This window comes from Apus apus, chromosome 10, assembly GCF_020740795.1.
Source record: "Apus apus isolate bApuApu2 chromosome 10, bApuApu2.pri.cur, whole genome shotgun sequence".
NCBI lineage: Eukaryota > Metazoa > Chordata > Aves > Apodiformes > Apodidae > Apus > Apus apus.
This window is the reverse complement of record NC_067291.1, coordinates 11,536,780-11,552,623: the sequence shown is the minus strand read 5'-3', so window position 1 is coordinate 11,552,623 and position 15,844 is coordinate 11,536,780. Positions and strand designations below refer to the sequence as shown.

Sequence of the window (15,844 nt, the reverse complement as noted above, 5' to 3'; positions counted from 1 at the left end):
CATGAGCACTGCTTGCAGGGATCATTTCACTCTACTCATCTTAAATGTCTTTGAAAAAGCTGGAACCTTTCACTGCTCACTTAGATGGATCACTGGGACATTTGGTGTAGAGCTCACATTGAATTAGTCTGATGAGGACTGTTTTTTGGTTTAGTGTTTGCTTTCAAAGAGGGGAAGGCATTTCCTGCCTTTTGTATGTCAGTAGGCTGCAAATAGTATTCCAGAATTGGAGGTGGTCTGGGTTGCCTGTAGACAGTGGAAATCCACGTGGAGCAACCTTTTCCCCAGGCAGATACCTTCTATCTATTCACATGTGTTTTAGGTGTGCACAGTGATGATTCAGAGTTCAAACCAGAGCTGATGCTATTTTAACAAATTGATATTAATTGTAACATGATTTGGGTTGCTATATCCAGTGTGTTTTGCGTAGGGGAGAAGTGAGAACCTAGGACAGTATAAGAAGATAGCATAATTTGCTATTTTCTAATTGCTAACTACTAAATTCTAGTCTTTTGCTTTTCTGTACAAGAAAGAAGTAGTTTTTATTAACATTGCATAATGAAACATGCCATGTCTCAGTGCCTGTAGCCTAGATATGAAGAGATTATACAAACACAGTCTTGCTACAGCTGCAAAGTCATCATACCAGTGACCAGCCAGACTGTGCAGCATTGCTGTCTAGGTAATATGCTGTCTTTTTCTGTGCAGAGAGGTTTTTCTGAGCTTTTCTCCCAAGTAGGTTCCTTGCTTGTTGCTCACACTGCACCACTGCAGCACCCTGGGAAGCTCCTACTCCTTTATTAATTGGGTCAGAATTCTTTGCATATTGCTCTGCCTTTAAATGAGGGAAGTTAAAATCCCAAAGCAACATGAAGCTGAGAATTAAAATACATCCTTTAATGAGCTGGCCCATTGGCCTGTGAGAAGTGCATCTCCTGGGAGCTAAGTCCAGGAGGACTGGAGGAGGAGGTACGGAGAAAGCTCAACCCTGGGTGAGAGAACAAAGCAGTGTATGTTGCTCTGAACTGGTTCTCCCTGATGTTGTGTCCCTTGTACTCCAGCTAGAATAATAAGCAACCCCTGAGGAGGCAAAGCTGGGAGTAGTGGAGAGATTTATTCTCCTTGCTGCATTAAGAAAACCTATCACTTACAGTCTTGTGTTGGTTTCATAGAAATGAAGTGTGGATTTTATCCCCAGCCCCACTTATTTTAGCAGCACATTCTTGAGCAATTATATGAGATGCTGTGTGAGAGAGAATAAACATAGTCCCAGGGCTTCTTAATGAATCTGTAAATTTGCTCTTTTTAAGGAAAGGAGCACTAACTTTGTTGCAGTGAATTAAGTACTATGATCCAGAAACAGATCCATGGCAAGCTACAGTTGTCCATGCTTCCCTCTGCTCAGTGAAGCAATGCCCCTTTACATCAGCCATGGTCTGCCCCAGATCTTCAGAAATTTGGAAAATTTCACCTCATGTCTGACATTTCTTAAAGATTGAAGAACTGGAGGAACAGTGCAATGAAATAAATAAAGAGAAGGAAAGAAACGCACAGCTGAGTAGACGTCTTCAGGAACTGGAAACAGAACTTCAGGACAAAGAGCTGGTAAGTGCCCTGACCCCAGAAATGGCCACTTCAGAGTTCGAGTGGATCTGTCTCCTCCTCACTTGGGATGTAGAGTTATGGACTGGCTCACCTACAATTAGAAGAAACCTAATGTCTCAGGTTGTCACCCCTTTCTAGATATCCCATGTACAGTTCCAGCAAAAGGTAAGAGTTCCTTAGGTTTCAATTTAATGATGTCTTATGTGCTGTGACACACTTTAATTTGGCAGTGGTTAACAAACATGATACTTCTAGGTATACAACACTTCACTCCTAATAGAAGAGCTGGAGGGGTGTAACAAGTTGCCCAAAGCCTGATAAAAGATTCAGTTGCCAGTCCCCGTGTCCCAAATTCCCATAAGCAACAGGAACATCATTAAAAAGGCATAATTTACAAAATAACTTGGCATTTCAGTAACAAGTCCTGTTTCTTTCACTGGATGGCTTGTAGTCCTCTGCTTGGCTGTTTTATGGTCTCCCTCTGATCGCAGGACTAATGCCAAGAGTGACAAATTCAGATTCATTTAGAGGATCCCAGTTTGTCATTTTTTTTACATAAAGGATGTTTTTCTAGGGAGAATTATGTTGATGGCTTGGAGCCCCTGAACAGTGGGGCAAATTATGGGATCCTTGTTTTTTCCCTTTATTACAGTGACCGAGGGCCCTGTGCTGGCTGAAGAGAAAAAGCTGTCAGCAGGTGCAATAAAGTTTGCCATGTGCAATTACAGCATCTCTGCTGGTGCTCTTAAAAGCAGTGCTGTTAAGGGGTTTTAAGATGGCACAAGGAAATAGTTTAGGGAGATGGATTTGGTGCACTATTATAAATATGTTTTTCAGCCCCATATTTCAAAGGAAAATGTCATGCTTTCTTCCCAACCTTTCTGTGATAATAGCATGTATAATAACCCTTATTCTCTGCCAGCAATTTCGTCAAGATTCACATTTTTATGGTACTAAATGACCCAGAAAATGGATTGACTTGTAAATATTACATGCCTATCTTCCACTTCCACTGACAATATCTTAACTTGTTTTCAAACTGCATTCTTACATTAGAGGGTTCTCATTAAGCCTAAACCACTCATAAATAACCTTTTAATGGTTTGCAATTCAAACCAGCATGGATCTTGCCCATGGACATTGCTATGTAAGAGATACTGAAACGAGGAGAGAGAACTGTAAAAACATGGAGATCAAGTGAAATATCTATATATCTAGTGAAATATTTGTATATATATCATATGCAATGTGCCATATATTTACATGCACTGTATTATACTATATATAGTAAATATACAGTGTAGTAGTGTATATTTGTATTTAGTCTAATATATTTATATTTTGAGATGTGATCCCCTGGGCATTATTTGTGTATATACAGATATATATACACTGAAGCTCACATCTCAAAACAAATGGTGAGTTAACCTTTCTCTCCCCTGTATCAGCAGTTGGGACATTGGCTTGATATAGTTATTCTTACATTAGTGAAATTCATCAGTGAAATTCACAAAAAAAATATCTGTGGTATTATCTGATTTGTCTTCTTACATTAATGTAAACTAAAGCTGAAAAACTGGGAGGAAACTGAAAACAGAGTTGTCCTGGAATTGCAGAATTTCTAAAAAAAAAAAAGAAATTGATGTAATGGTGTTTTTGGCAAACCTCAGAAGAAAGCAGGATGCTCTCCAGGATGCACTGGATTCTTGTGAAATTGAGGAGAGACTGGAAGTGCTGAATATTGGTGTACTTAAAGCAAGGGAATCGGAGGCCTTGAGGAGAAAACATTAGTCTGTTTCTATGGAAGAGCTTGACTTTGGATTCTGTTACACTCACATTGTGATGTGTGTTCACCTGTTGGGGAAGAAATCACGTTTCCTAGCTAAGAAATTTCCCTTTCAGACAGGGCTGGTGTTGCTGTCCTCTATCTGTACAGCACAGAGAGGACAGACCCTGTTTACTTTGGAGACTGTCACCTACAAGGGCAGTTTCTAGGTGAGGACCTTGCACTCTCTTCAAGTCATAGAGTTTCTCTTGGACCTGCAAGCCTGCTTTTCAGAATCTCTGATAATCCTTGTGTAAAATGTACAGGATTTCTTCCAGTCTTTCTTGACTACCCATACTGGTGCTGTTCGCTTGTGCTGTTCATGTATCCAGCTCTCTTAATTTCCATCAGAGACGTGGTCTCCTCTCAAGTCATGCTGCTTTTTTCATGAACTCCTTTCAGCTAGTCCTCTCAATTTTTATAGTGATGCCAGAACTGAATACAGATTTCAGGGGGAGGGTCCTCAGAGCTGTACAATGCAGGAGAGCCCATTACAGCTGTGCTCTGTAATGATGCCTCTTATATATGCAGCTCATAATGCCATTGGCCTTCTTTTGCTGCTGTATATCATTGAAAATTCATGTCTAATTTGCTCTTTGCTACCATCTATAAATTACTTGTAGCATTACAGCCTTTACTGAATATATATTTTGCAGAGGTATGTGTTTTAGGTTAAGATTTCATTAATACAATTAATGGCATTCATGCTAGAGATTGGATTGTATTGTCTGTTTCAGAAATGCAAAGTCAAAAATATAGTGCAAAAATGTATTCTAGTAGAAAATTACCATGTGTTTTGGAAGGCAGACCTGCTATTTTGATGATTTTACATCCAAATACTGCACAGAATACAGTAAAATATGCAAAGTCATTTCATAGTCTCAAGTTTTCATTACGTTTTACATTGAACCTTGCATTCATTTTTGCTCTTTTATGTTTTCAAAGGAACTGGAAGAGCTCCGAAAGCAGGGTGAAGTTATACCACAGCTGATGTCAGAATGTGAGTCTGTATCTCAACAATTAGAGGTAAGGTCCAGGAATGACAAGAATTTTAAGTAGTTGATATATTTACTTTCTCATAACTATATGCTTTCCCTTGTTCAGTGTTTGAAGGCAAAAGAGCTCCAATTTTAAATCAAAAAGTGGTAATTGCTTTCCAAATACTCCATGCCCTCCACAGCACAGGAGTAATTAAATAGCTCCATTTCTTTACGTTACTATTTGCAGAAGTTAGTTTTCCCAGGATTGTGCTGCAGCTGTTCCCTGCAGATCCCAGGCTATCCTGTATCCCATATTTCTGCTGCTCTCTCGACTCCGCAGCCATGCGTGTGGAGCAGCATCCCAAGACCTGCAGTTAATTGCTGCAGTGGCCCCAGGGGAGGCTTTTGGGAAGAAGCAGATGAGTATAGCTACACACCTCCAGGGAAAAGGGTTGACATGGGGATGCATTTGGATGCTGCATCATTCCTGTTCAGCAAGGCATGGCTCCTCTGCCAAGAGTTGCTTACTGGGATCAGAGCTCGTGGGGCTGCCAGAGCCCTGCCCCATCCATCCCCTGGCCTTTGGGCATCATTTGTTTAAAGCTGAGGATTGTGCAAATGCAATACATACACAAAAGGAAACAAATATAAGCAGTCTCATAAATGAAATAAAATGAAGTCAATGAAATAAGCCATCACTCTGATAATCTAAATGATCTAAAATCATTCAGAAGGCTGCTGAGGAGTGCAGATGCTGAAAATGGTTAAAATAGGAATTTTGTTTGGGTCAGTAAGGTAAAGTGTGTTGTCCATGGCTTTTGGTGAGAAAAAGCATGTACTTACACACATGAAGTGGAGAACAATAGGCAGAAGAGCTAACAAGAGGGGAAAATGACAGAATGAACTGCAGCAGAGGAAGTGTTACGTGGCTGCCCTGTTCCTTGTCTGAGTGCTCACATGAAGTGGAACTTTATAAAAAAAACACAATAAATGCAGAAGTGCTGAACAAAGCAATATTATTCCTCAGGCAGTATTTTCTAAGCTTGTTTTTCAAGGTTAAACCACCATAGATAATTCTGTATGTAATTGGTGGCACAGTGTCTAATTCTGCAACTGTAGCAATGACAGAAATATATGCACAGTGCATTATTTAAATCCAGCTGAATTTTAAGATACCAACCAAATGACAAAATCTGATGCAAAGCATCTTTTCCGGTTAATCTGTGTCCTTTCCTGTGTGGGCTTTCTTTCCTTTTAATCTGACTAGCACATATCACTTGCTCTCAGAAGTGCTTGAGTTAATCAGTTTGTGAAAGTCGAAGCAAACTTTTATGACCCAGCTGTCATTTGTTGCTTCACCCTGTGAAATGCTGTTCATCCTGCTTCTTTAAATTCATCTTGCTGTCTCTTGTCTTTAAGGCTGCTGAGAAAAAGAACAAAGATCTTGAAGAGAAAGTCAGAACACTAAGGACAGAAGTTGAAGAGAGTAAACATAGGCAGACCAACCTTAAAACTGAATTAAAGAATTTTTTAGATGTACTAGACGGGAAGATAGATGAATTACATGATTTCCGACAAGGACTGTCTAAACTTGGGGTTGACAATTAGATGGCAATAGATTTTAATTTTTTTTGTAATCTAGGGTCTGGATGTTTGATGTTTTGTTGATCCCAAATGTGTGTTTTACAAAATATAACTAGAATGTTCCACTTGTTTGCATTGTTTTTGTACATAGAGGCTGAAAATTTGCTGTGGGGTTTTTGTTTGTTTGTTTGTTTATTTTCCAAACCAATCGTGCTGCTCACTGAATTCTGTTGGGATTAGAAACTTTCTATATTGCTGCTGTGGCTTTGTGGGGTTGGGAACAGGTAGAGAGTTCTGTCTCAGGAATCTGGAACTAGATCTACCTTAAAATGAATATGCAGTTAGTTGTTGCAGGGAAATATATCTCTTTCTTAAGGGCTGTTGCAACCATAGAAACAGAAAACAAGTCTTTTCTTGTCTGGACTATCAGCACTCCTAGCAACATCCACTTTTATTCCTTAGTGGAGCAGAGAGCAGATTAGCTGGAGCTCCTGCAGTTTGCAAAATGTGCCTGTGATGAGCTGCAGTCAAGTGAATCACTTCACACAGACACCAGTATCTTTAGGGACCATGTCAATCAGGCCTGATTCACCGAAAAAAAACCCAGTGGTTTCAGATAACCTCCAGTACAGGGTGCATGTGCTTGCCTGGGCCCACACAGTGCAAAGCCAACAATGTAGAAATGAATTTCAGCTTTTCAAGTCATGCATCTTACCCAGTAGGTGAGGACAGCTTCCCTTGCCTAGCAAGGTCATCTTTCTTTGGCCTTCAGTTTGGAACCCATATAGTTCCATCATTATGTGCATCTCTGAAAAATGCCCACCAAAGTCTTGGGACCAGATCTTTATTTTTAAAAGCAGTGTGCTGCTGGTTTGTACACAGGGCACATGCACCTCTGTGCAGCTTGATTGCTGTTGATTAACTTCTGCAGTAGTGAAGGAGGAGACATTAATCTGAAAAGCAATATAAGGTCACTCGAAGGCGTTGCTCAGAAGCAAGTTTCTGCCCAGGAGGCTGGGCAGGGACACGATCACAGGAAATCAAAATCCTTACCTGTAGAATATCTGCATTCTCACCTCATGTATCTTTGGCAGTGGGATAGTAATTAGGCACTGTCCAAATAAAAAAACCCAACCCAAAAGGCAGAAATGTTGTTATACTCTTAAACTGATTATTCAGCAGCTCTAAATGTGTTTTGAGAAATGCAAAGTCATACACTGGGCTCTAGAGAGAGGGAAGTTCACATCATCATACATGGATGTAGAAAGGGCCAGAAAGGAGAATTTAGCACAAGTTTTGCTCTTGCCCCTATGATTGCCTTCAACTTCTTTCTTTTCTTGGTCTGTAAACTGGTTCAAAAGTCTTGTTTATGCAGGATATGAATTAATTCAAGAAAAAACATTTGTTTGTGTGACATTTTTATTTGCTTAATCCAGAGGAAAGCTTGGTTAAACACTGTGCTAGTGCATTCCAGCAGTGATTGATATGAAATGGCCATGTTTGGTTTGGTTTGTTTCTTTTCTTGGTACATCTCAATTATAAAAGTGACCTTTAAAAGAAAGGTTGGTTATAGATGAAATATGCATTGAATATTTTTTGAACATGGATATATCATCTCCATGCTGGAGGTAGGTTCCATCTGCAATTGTCCCTTGAATTTTCATTTTATCTTTTACTGTTGGGTTACCTTCATTGCCTGCTTCTTAGACTGGACTTTTTGTTTTTTTTTCTTTTACTCATTTTAAACAACAGAATGTGAAGCTGGGACCTTTCATAAACATTTTGACCAATTAATTATATTTTAAAAAATTGCTGTAGGTTGTTGATATTTAAAATAAAAATCAGGTACATAGCATGTAGGCGTGTGAAAATGAGACTTTACCAGCATGGAAGATTCAATGGTTGCATACTGTGGGGATAGAACAGACTGCTCAGAATTGAAAGTGACGTCAGAAACTGTGGTTGTGCACAAGTAATCTCCATTTTTAGAGTTATTATTTGATAGCGAGTCAGATGGACACCATGATTTAACAGGCAGCTCATCCTGCTTCCTGTCCCCTCCTATGCTGCTTTAGACTTCCTGAACTGCAGCCAGTTCCTGCACCAGCTGGGGATCAGGGGATACCACAGCTAAGAGCTGCAAGCAATACAGGTAGTCAGGGCCCTCCTTGTCACAGTGGTTGATTGCTGTGGCACCCTGCTGCATCTTCTGTTACGCAGTCTTAGGGCTTCCTTCTTGGTTTTAATATAAAATACTCTTTTAAATATGGTTCTGATTAGAGGGATGCAAAAGACTGTGAATGAATTATTTTATTGGGTTAATCCAGATTTCTTTTCCACTTTAGTCAGGTCTGTCTCAGATCCAGTTCATTAGGAATGTATTAAGCCACTCTTCAGTTGGCAAGAAAAGTGATTCCATGGGATTGCAGTGGTTTAACAGATGGAGTTTAATGCTGGTGCATTAAACCAGTGCCTGACTGACACCAGTGGGTATTTCTCAGTGCTTCATGCCCACCAGAGGAACGATGGCATGTCCTCAGGGGAATCCTTGCTCGGTCTCTTCTAGTCTTGCCCCAAATGTATGTTTTCCTTGTCTGCTTTTGCTGTGATGCTGAGGTGTTCGGGATGCCTACACACAGCTATAAACTGGGGCAAACTCCATCCTTCAGGCATCTGAAGCCTTGCTAGAATTGCCTTCTTTCTCTTTTTCCTACCCAACAGGAGGAAGTTGAGAGCTTCCGTATAAAAGCACTTAAAACCCTCCCCCAAATTCCCTCTTTTTTAACCTTTTCCTCCCCTTTGGTCTATTTTTCCTCTTCAAAACCCTGCTAGGAACAGGCGGTGCATGCTCTCAGAAGCTTTTGGATGCCAGCTGCAGCTCCCCTCTCTGTCCTGCCCCATCCCTGCCCTGGGACTGCAGTGCACCCGCTGAGCTGGGACCATAGCATCACACTGCTGATTCCTTGAGGCTTTGTGGTGGCCCAGCAATAACCCCTGCCTGCCAAACCTTGAGCCCCATGCTGCTCCTCAGGGACTCATCCCAGCATTGGAACACCTTCTCCCTCCTGGTGGGAGCACAGGGGCAGCCAGCCCTCCCCCACCAAAATGCCAGCACTGTCCTATGGATGCATTTGTCCCACCTTCTTGAATGTTGGGGATTCGACCCATGCCAGAAGCTGGGCTCAGCTGGCAGCCACCAGCTTAGGGACAGCCCCAAACACTGCTGGGGCCAAGAAATGCTCATCCCTGCCCAAGAGAGAGTCCGCAGAGCTTGGCTTTATTTGTAATAAATTCACAGTGCTGGGCAAGCCCTGGCTTCCCCATGCCCTCAGCAGTGCCATCAGTCATCACTCCTTTTCTGTCCATCCTGAGCAGAGGTGTCCTTACATGAGGCTGCGCCTCACCTTGGGCAATCTTGGGTTCCCTTTTTGAGCACGGGTTTCTCCCTCCACGTGGTTGATGGCAGGATCCATCCTACTTCAGTTACATGGTCTTTTGTTAATAAAGGTCTGGTGCTTAGCCATTCCTGTGCTGATACCTGCGGCCCCACCATGCAGATCCCACCACTGCAGATCCCACCACTGCAGATCCCACCACACTGTCCATCTTGCCGGGCCAGCCCTGGGAGCAGATATCTGTGCTGGCCTCTTGTCACACCAAATTAGAGAGTGTCCTACTGTTTTGTGGGCTTTCCAGGGAGATGCTCCTTTGAGCTAGTGTTAGAGCTGCTGAATAATGGTGAGGGGTTTTTTTCTGATGGCCAAAATGAGAAATAAGCAGGTCCACTTGGTATTAGCACAAAACCTAAAAATAGTCAGTGACACAAAAGTATATTGAGATGATTGTTTTCAAGGGGACAGAGTGTTTCATTAGATAAGTTGTTTCATGTTTCTGAAAATTACCTTAGTCACATCTGGGAAATAATTCATTTAAAAATGAAAACAGAAACATTGTTTCACACCCCAAAATATAACAGGTTAACCTTTTGCTTTTTTTCCTATCTGGCTGCATCTTTGCTGATTTTGACTCAACTTCACAAGTAGTTTTGTTTGGCCTAAAAGTGCATTTTCAGCTAAATTAGTACTTTCCAGTGTTTTTCTGTCTATGTCTATTTGGTGTCTTTCTGTAAGAAATTCAGTGCCACCTCCCACTTCCTATATGCTAGTGTTCAAAAGATGCTCTTTTTAAAAATAGTTCTTCACTGGGTGCTTCTGTACCCAGAAAACAAATGTTATTTAGACAATGCATTTTTTCTAGATAAATCTCAGATTTTTATTTTTAGGTGGGAGATTTAGGGTGAACATTTTCTAAAGCTGCTCAGTGAATTAAGGAGAGCAGAAAGGGTTTCTGCTGTTCCTCCTGCCATCCCTGCCACTGCCATTGCTTTCAAAGCACATCAGCAAAGGCATTTCTGGTGTTAAGGTGGGTGCTCACCCTGTGTTTGCTGGGTGGCTCTCTGGGAGCCCCTGTGCCCCTCTCAGCAGGACACAAGTTGTCCACAGGCTTCTGCACTATGCCATTGCACTGTTCTATTTCCCAAGCATCCATCTTCTCCCTTATTAATTTCTTGCCACCTTTGGCTGCTTCATGAATGGTTGAAGGAAGATTCCTCCCCATTCCTGCCACCGCCTCCTGGTGTTGGGAGTTTCTCAGCTACAAGACTCTCTGTTAGGCTCATCTGAATAATTATCTCTACAAAACCTTTCAAAGTGTCAGTGGCTTGTGAGGAATACAGTGTTGTCTTCCAGAGCCCATGAATTAGCAGAGATAAACCTGCTGTCCAGGTGAAACACCCTGTTTGGCTTCAACTGAGCAACAGGAGTTGATGCTGAATCCCAAGAGAACGGGTAGGAGGGGGACTGGGACAGCAGCAGAATTTTGAGGATTGTTTCAGCCAAAGCTTCCATGAAAGATGTGCTCTGCCCACAGGCTGTGGATATGCCAAAGGTACAGGATGGCCACACTGAGCTGTCAGCCTATTCACCTTTGTCTGGGCAGTTCTGGGCTTGTCGAGCCTGGAAATACCAGAAAGTCCTCAGCACATCACAGATGTGACAAGGTGAGGGATGAAGGCAAATGTCCACACTCACAGCTGAGCAGCACTGGCTTGTTGGTCTCCCACAGGGGCTGAGCAGCAGCAGAGCCCCTGCAGAGGGGCAGGGCCAGCACTTGGGGGCTGGGGGGCTCCCTGGGCTGCTTGTGGGCACCATTTAGCAACAGTAAAGCACGGAGCTACGCCAGGGTAATTTGTCTTGCCATGGGCTGTGGTCAGCAAGCACCCGTGTGTCAAGCAAAGCAATACACAGCCACAAGGCAACAGTCTCAGATGGAGAGCCCTGGCTGGCCAGCACAGCGTGGCTGGGGATGCTGTACCTGGAGTCCTGTACCCCTGGGAGCTCAGCAGTGCTCTGGGCTCATTTCTAGAAGATAAACTTGACAGTTCCATGACGTTTGCATGTCTTAAATACTGTTCTCTGTGGTAAACCAGAAAGCACCTGAAGGGAAATACAGAGTGAGGAGGTGAATGATAAAGGTGATGAAGGTGCTTCCCCAACGAGGGCTCTCCTGCAGGCTGTGAGCAGAGCTGGTCCTGGCCAGGAGAGCTTTGCCTGTGTCCCTGGGGAATGTTGGCTGTCTAACCAGTTTGACTTTCTCCTGTCTTTTTCTTAGCTCTTTTTTTTTATTATTTATTTCCTTTTTGGTATTTAACAGCTAGCCTGAACATACAGTCTTGGGATGAAGGTGCCTATACCTCCAACAATTTTATATGCACATTTTGAAATAGATTTTGTTTTCCTTTCTAGTCATTTTGTTACCTAATAATAATGACACACACAAGAAAGGCACTTGAGAAAAATCTCTCTGCTGTTATATTTTTGTTTGGATTTGGTTTTGGGTTTGTTGGGGTTTTTTTTAAACACTGTTCAGCAATAATTATTTTAGCCATATACTAGATAAAAAGACTGATAATGTAAGATTTATGAACTAAGCTTCTAAGTTTGCAGTACATTGATTAACTTGGATCTGTGAAAAGGGAGCTATGCTCAATAAAAGAGTATTTTGCAGCATTTAGATGTTTTAAGTTTACTTGCCTAATAGTGATCATGAACTTACTGTTCTATGAAACTCATCATGAATGACAAACAAAGCACATTGTTTTTAACATGAATGTAGCCCTTGTAGTTGAAAGTTCTGAGAGTGTTTTAGTGTGGTCTGCTATACCAAAATATTTAGATTATTATGAGGTTTTAGTACTAAAGATAAACATACACCCTGTTTTTACTGTTTCAAGTAAAGTTTAGTGAATGACTGACAATTTGTTGATACACAACTGTGGGAAAACACTGCAGTGCTCTACATGTATATTTTTGGGGGGTTTATTATATTTAGTCTATGGTTTAATGAAAACTGGGGTGTTTACTACAGTTGGATCATTGTACAAACATCTCTTACCTCGTCATTTTGTCTGCTGTGAAAAAGTACTTTCCTCTTCTTTTTTTTCTTTTTTTTTTTTTTTTCCAAATTGACCATAGCCAGTCAATGTTAAATTTAGACTCCTGGTAGCAGTAAATGCTGGGTTTTATATATATGAAAGGAAAACTTGATTTTTTTCTTTATGAACTTATTATATAACTTTGTGATTTTTATATGATTTTATTGTAACATAAAGTTGTTTTATGTAAAAATATATAGTTTAAGTAAAATCTCTTGTCTCACTGTCTTAATTGACTTTGGAAAATGAACATCTTTGCAGCTTTGAATCTGAACTCAGTGCTGTGTCCTTTGAGAAGGAGAATGTGGTTTTGATCTATACAGGTGGTATAGTACCTTAGATAATCTTAAAAATGCTTTTTCAGGAGGTGGAGCTTTAAAATGTTGGTCTTCATTCGTTGTAAACTGTTAGTTCATCCAGAGGGGGCTGCAGTATTGGGGTGGCTACATATGTGCTAAATTGGACAGGTAGTAGCTAGAAATATTTTGGTGTGAAATTTTGGACTTCCTGCATGCTAAGAAAGCCCTATCACTGGGAGAAGGGTTTTTGTCACCTTGTTTGGGGATGCTCAGGACTGAAAAGCCTCCTGTGGTTCCTGTAACTGATGGAGCAGCCCCTGGTGGCATCTAGAGCTGGTATTTTTTCTGGAGAAACTGCCTACGGCTGAGGAGTAACCCTCTGATTTGAAATTAGAGATGTTTTGATACCAATTTCCTGTATCAGCAGAGAGCAGCTAATAAGAGCCCTCTCAGAAGAGGCTGATTCCCAAGGTCACTGCTGGTGTCTGGTGACACAGTCCACACTCAGCAGCAGAGCCCTGGTAGGGGATAAGGCTGAGGTCCATCTACAGGCAGCATGTAACGATGCTCTCAGCATGATTGTATTCACTTTAAAGAAGCAGGGGTTGCTGTCTTTTCACCAAACCAGGCTTCCCCGAAGGAAATAAGATTTGAAGACTGTTAAATGGCTGAGGCTCTTTGTGCCTTTGTTACTGTAGGCTACAAGGCTGCAAATGTCAGTGCTGGGCTGAGCAAGAAACGCTTCTGTCCCTGACCTTTCCTGAGAGCTCTTCCACCAGGAGACATCAATAGCTCTGACAAGCAGTTCAGCAAATTCTGGCAGTGCCTGAATAACCAGTAGCTTTAAAAGCAGCTTATATGTACTCTAGTAAAAGGTATTTATCTATTTGGATTTGCATAATCATAAAGCTTAGTAGCCTAGAAGTGCCTGTGTGTGTGTCCCATCATCTACAGTTAGGGGAAACAAGTCTCCTCCTCATCCCTGGAAGTGTCAAGGCCAGGTTGGATGGGGCTTTGAGCAACCTGGTCTAGCGGGAGGTGTTCCTGCCCATGCAGGGGGGTTGGAACTAGATGATCATTAAAGTCCCTTCTATGATTCTGTGATTCTCCTGTTACAGAGCAAGCTGATGATCCCAAGTGTGTGTTTCCCTGGATCAGCAGTAGCACCCCTGTCCTGTCACCTGTGGGGAAGTGATTCGTGCTGCTCATTCATGGAGGTGCCTGGTCAGTACAGTCACAGCTGACACTCCTGTAGGCTAGTCACCTCATTAAGTCCAGGATATATTTTTAGCATTGAGAAGGTCTCTGGTCTGTGTGAAGGCCTGTTCCTCGCTGACTTTTGGTAACGCAGGTGACCGGCATTCCCAGAAGAAACAGCCTGTACTGGGAGCTGCAATGAGGGATGCAGCCATCAGGGAAATCTGTTGCTGCCTGTCTGTGACCCCTTAATTTTCACGTTTGATTTGGTTCCTGTCAGAGAGCTCAGGGAGCCTCCTCAGTGGGGTTTGTACTTCTGCAGTTTCCCATTAAACGGCGCTTTTCCTGTCTGCATGGCACTGAGCTGTGATGTGCCACCTTGGGAGGTCTGAGGGAAATAAGAGCTGAAGTGAGATGAAGTTTAACGTTTGTCACCTAAGCAGGTGTACACCTGTACTGGGTACTGCTTTTGGTTATCTTGTATTCCTTAGGCAGCATAGGAAAAGCTAGGACCTAATTTCCTTCCTTTTGGAGGAAAAAAAAAACAACCACCAACCATACCACCATGGGGGAGGCCTGGATAAAAGCACAAACGCTTTTAATGTTCCACACTTGTCATCTAAAGGCACATCTGCATCAACAAGGGAAGAAAAGAGGATGTGTTAATTATATATTAATCTCTTAACTGTCTCCCTACTTTCTAGGAGGCCTGAGCACTTAGGCACAAATCTGCCAACACAGAGAAACGTGCATACGTTTCTTTCATTTCTTTTAATCTTCTAAGAACGTTATAAATAATTATTTACAATATTAAATATTGTGATGCAGTGCCAAGTTAGACCTCAGCAAGCAAGGCTGAAAGCAGCCACCCAAGGAGCTGTGAGGCAGCTCTGCCAAGGAAGGCCCTGCCAGGCACCCGCAGCACCGCGCTCCCTGCTACCCTGTCGCACGCACTGGAGCAGTGCAGCTGCCTCAGGCTGTGGAGAGGTGAGACCTGGTGAATTATAAAAGCTTGGGTAAGTTTTGCAAGGCAAACGCCTCAGCTCTTACTGCAGCAATGCCTTGCTGGGAACACATGCCTGAGTGTTCCAGCTGCTTCCTACTTGTCTCTGGCCCCTCCCTGGGAATTTTGAAAGGGTGGATTTCTGTGCTGTGAAAGTCCCTTTGGGTCTTAACACTCTCCTTGAAAACTGAATATATTTCAATAACTTTTCAGAACTGCTAGACCTTCTCAGAAGCTCTGTTGGACATGATCTCTAGAGGGAAAACTGGGCTTTCATTTGTGTTGAAAAAAATGTATTTTTGTGTGCCAGTACAGGGCCCAGTTCCTGGCTTTCAGGCTGGTACCACAAGGGTGCAGGCACAGGACTTAGAAATGTTTTAATGAACCAGTCCTGCTTGAGCAGAGCTTTGGGGACCAACTGTTCTTCATCATAAAATGCATCCCCTCATGAACACATTTGTATCCCGGATCCCAGAGCTAAACCCACACAGCTTTCCAGGATCGTGCTTCCATGTGTGGCTGGATGCTGCAGTCTGAGTGAGGGCTTAAATACCCTGAACAACATTCCTTGACAAATATTTTCATTTAATTAGTCAAATTTATGAGCAGGTACATCTATTGGTACATGAAGCACATTGATTTGAGCATTTTCGTTTTCCTTTCATGTCCTTTTCATTCATTAGCACTGGCAGTTTATGGAGAAGAAATCTGTGGCTGCTGTAATCAGCAAAGATTGAGCTCTTGCTTTCCTCCCAGCTTCCCATCATTGACCATGATGTGTTGCATATGCCCTGGATTGTGCTTGGTGTGTGCTGGCTGGAGGGAATTCCGACATCCAGGGAATTATAAATAATACCA

The 15,844-nt window shown here is 42.3% G+C and overlaps 1 protein-coding gene across 2 annotated transcripts in view; it reads left to right on the top strand.

Annotated features, from left to right (window-relative positions):
• Positions 1-15,844, top strand: part of HOMER2 (homer scaffold protein 2) — a 73,759-nt gene that overhangs the window by 49,169 nt on the left and 8,746 nt on the right. The window contains exons 7-9 of one of the 2 annotated variants that reach the window (XM_051628103.1): positions 1,495-1,605; positions 4,376-4,456; positions 13,905-14,010. In XM_051628103.1, the coding sequence (XP_051484063.1) occupies positions 1,495-1,605; positions 4,376-4,456; positions 13,905-14,010 (298 nt within the window). Of the gene's footprint in view, positions 1-1,494; positions 1,606-4,375; positions 4,457-5,829; positions 12,699-13,904; positions 14,011-15,844 lie in introns of those variants that run through there. The other variant, XM_051628102.1, reaches the window with a different exon arrangement.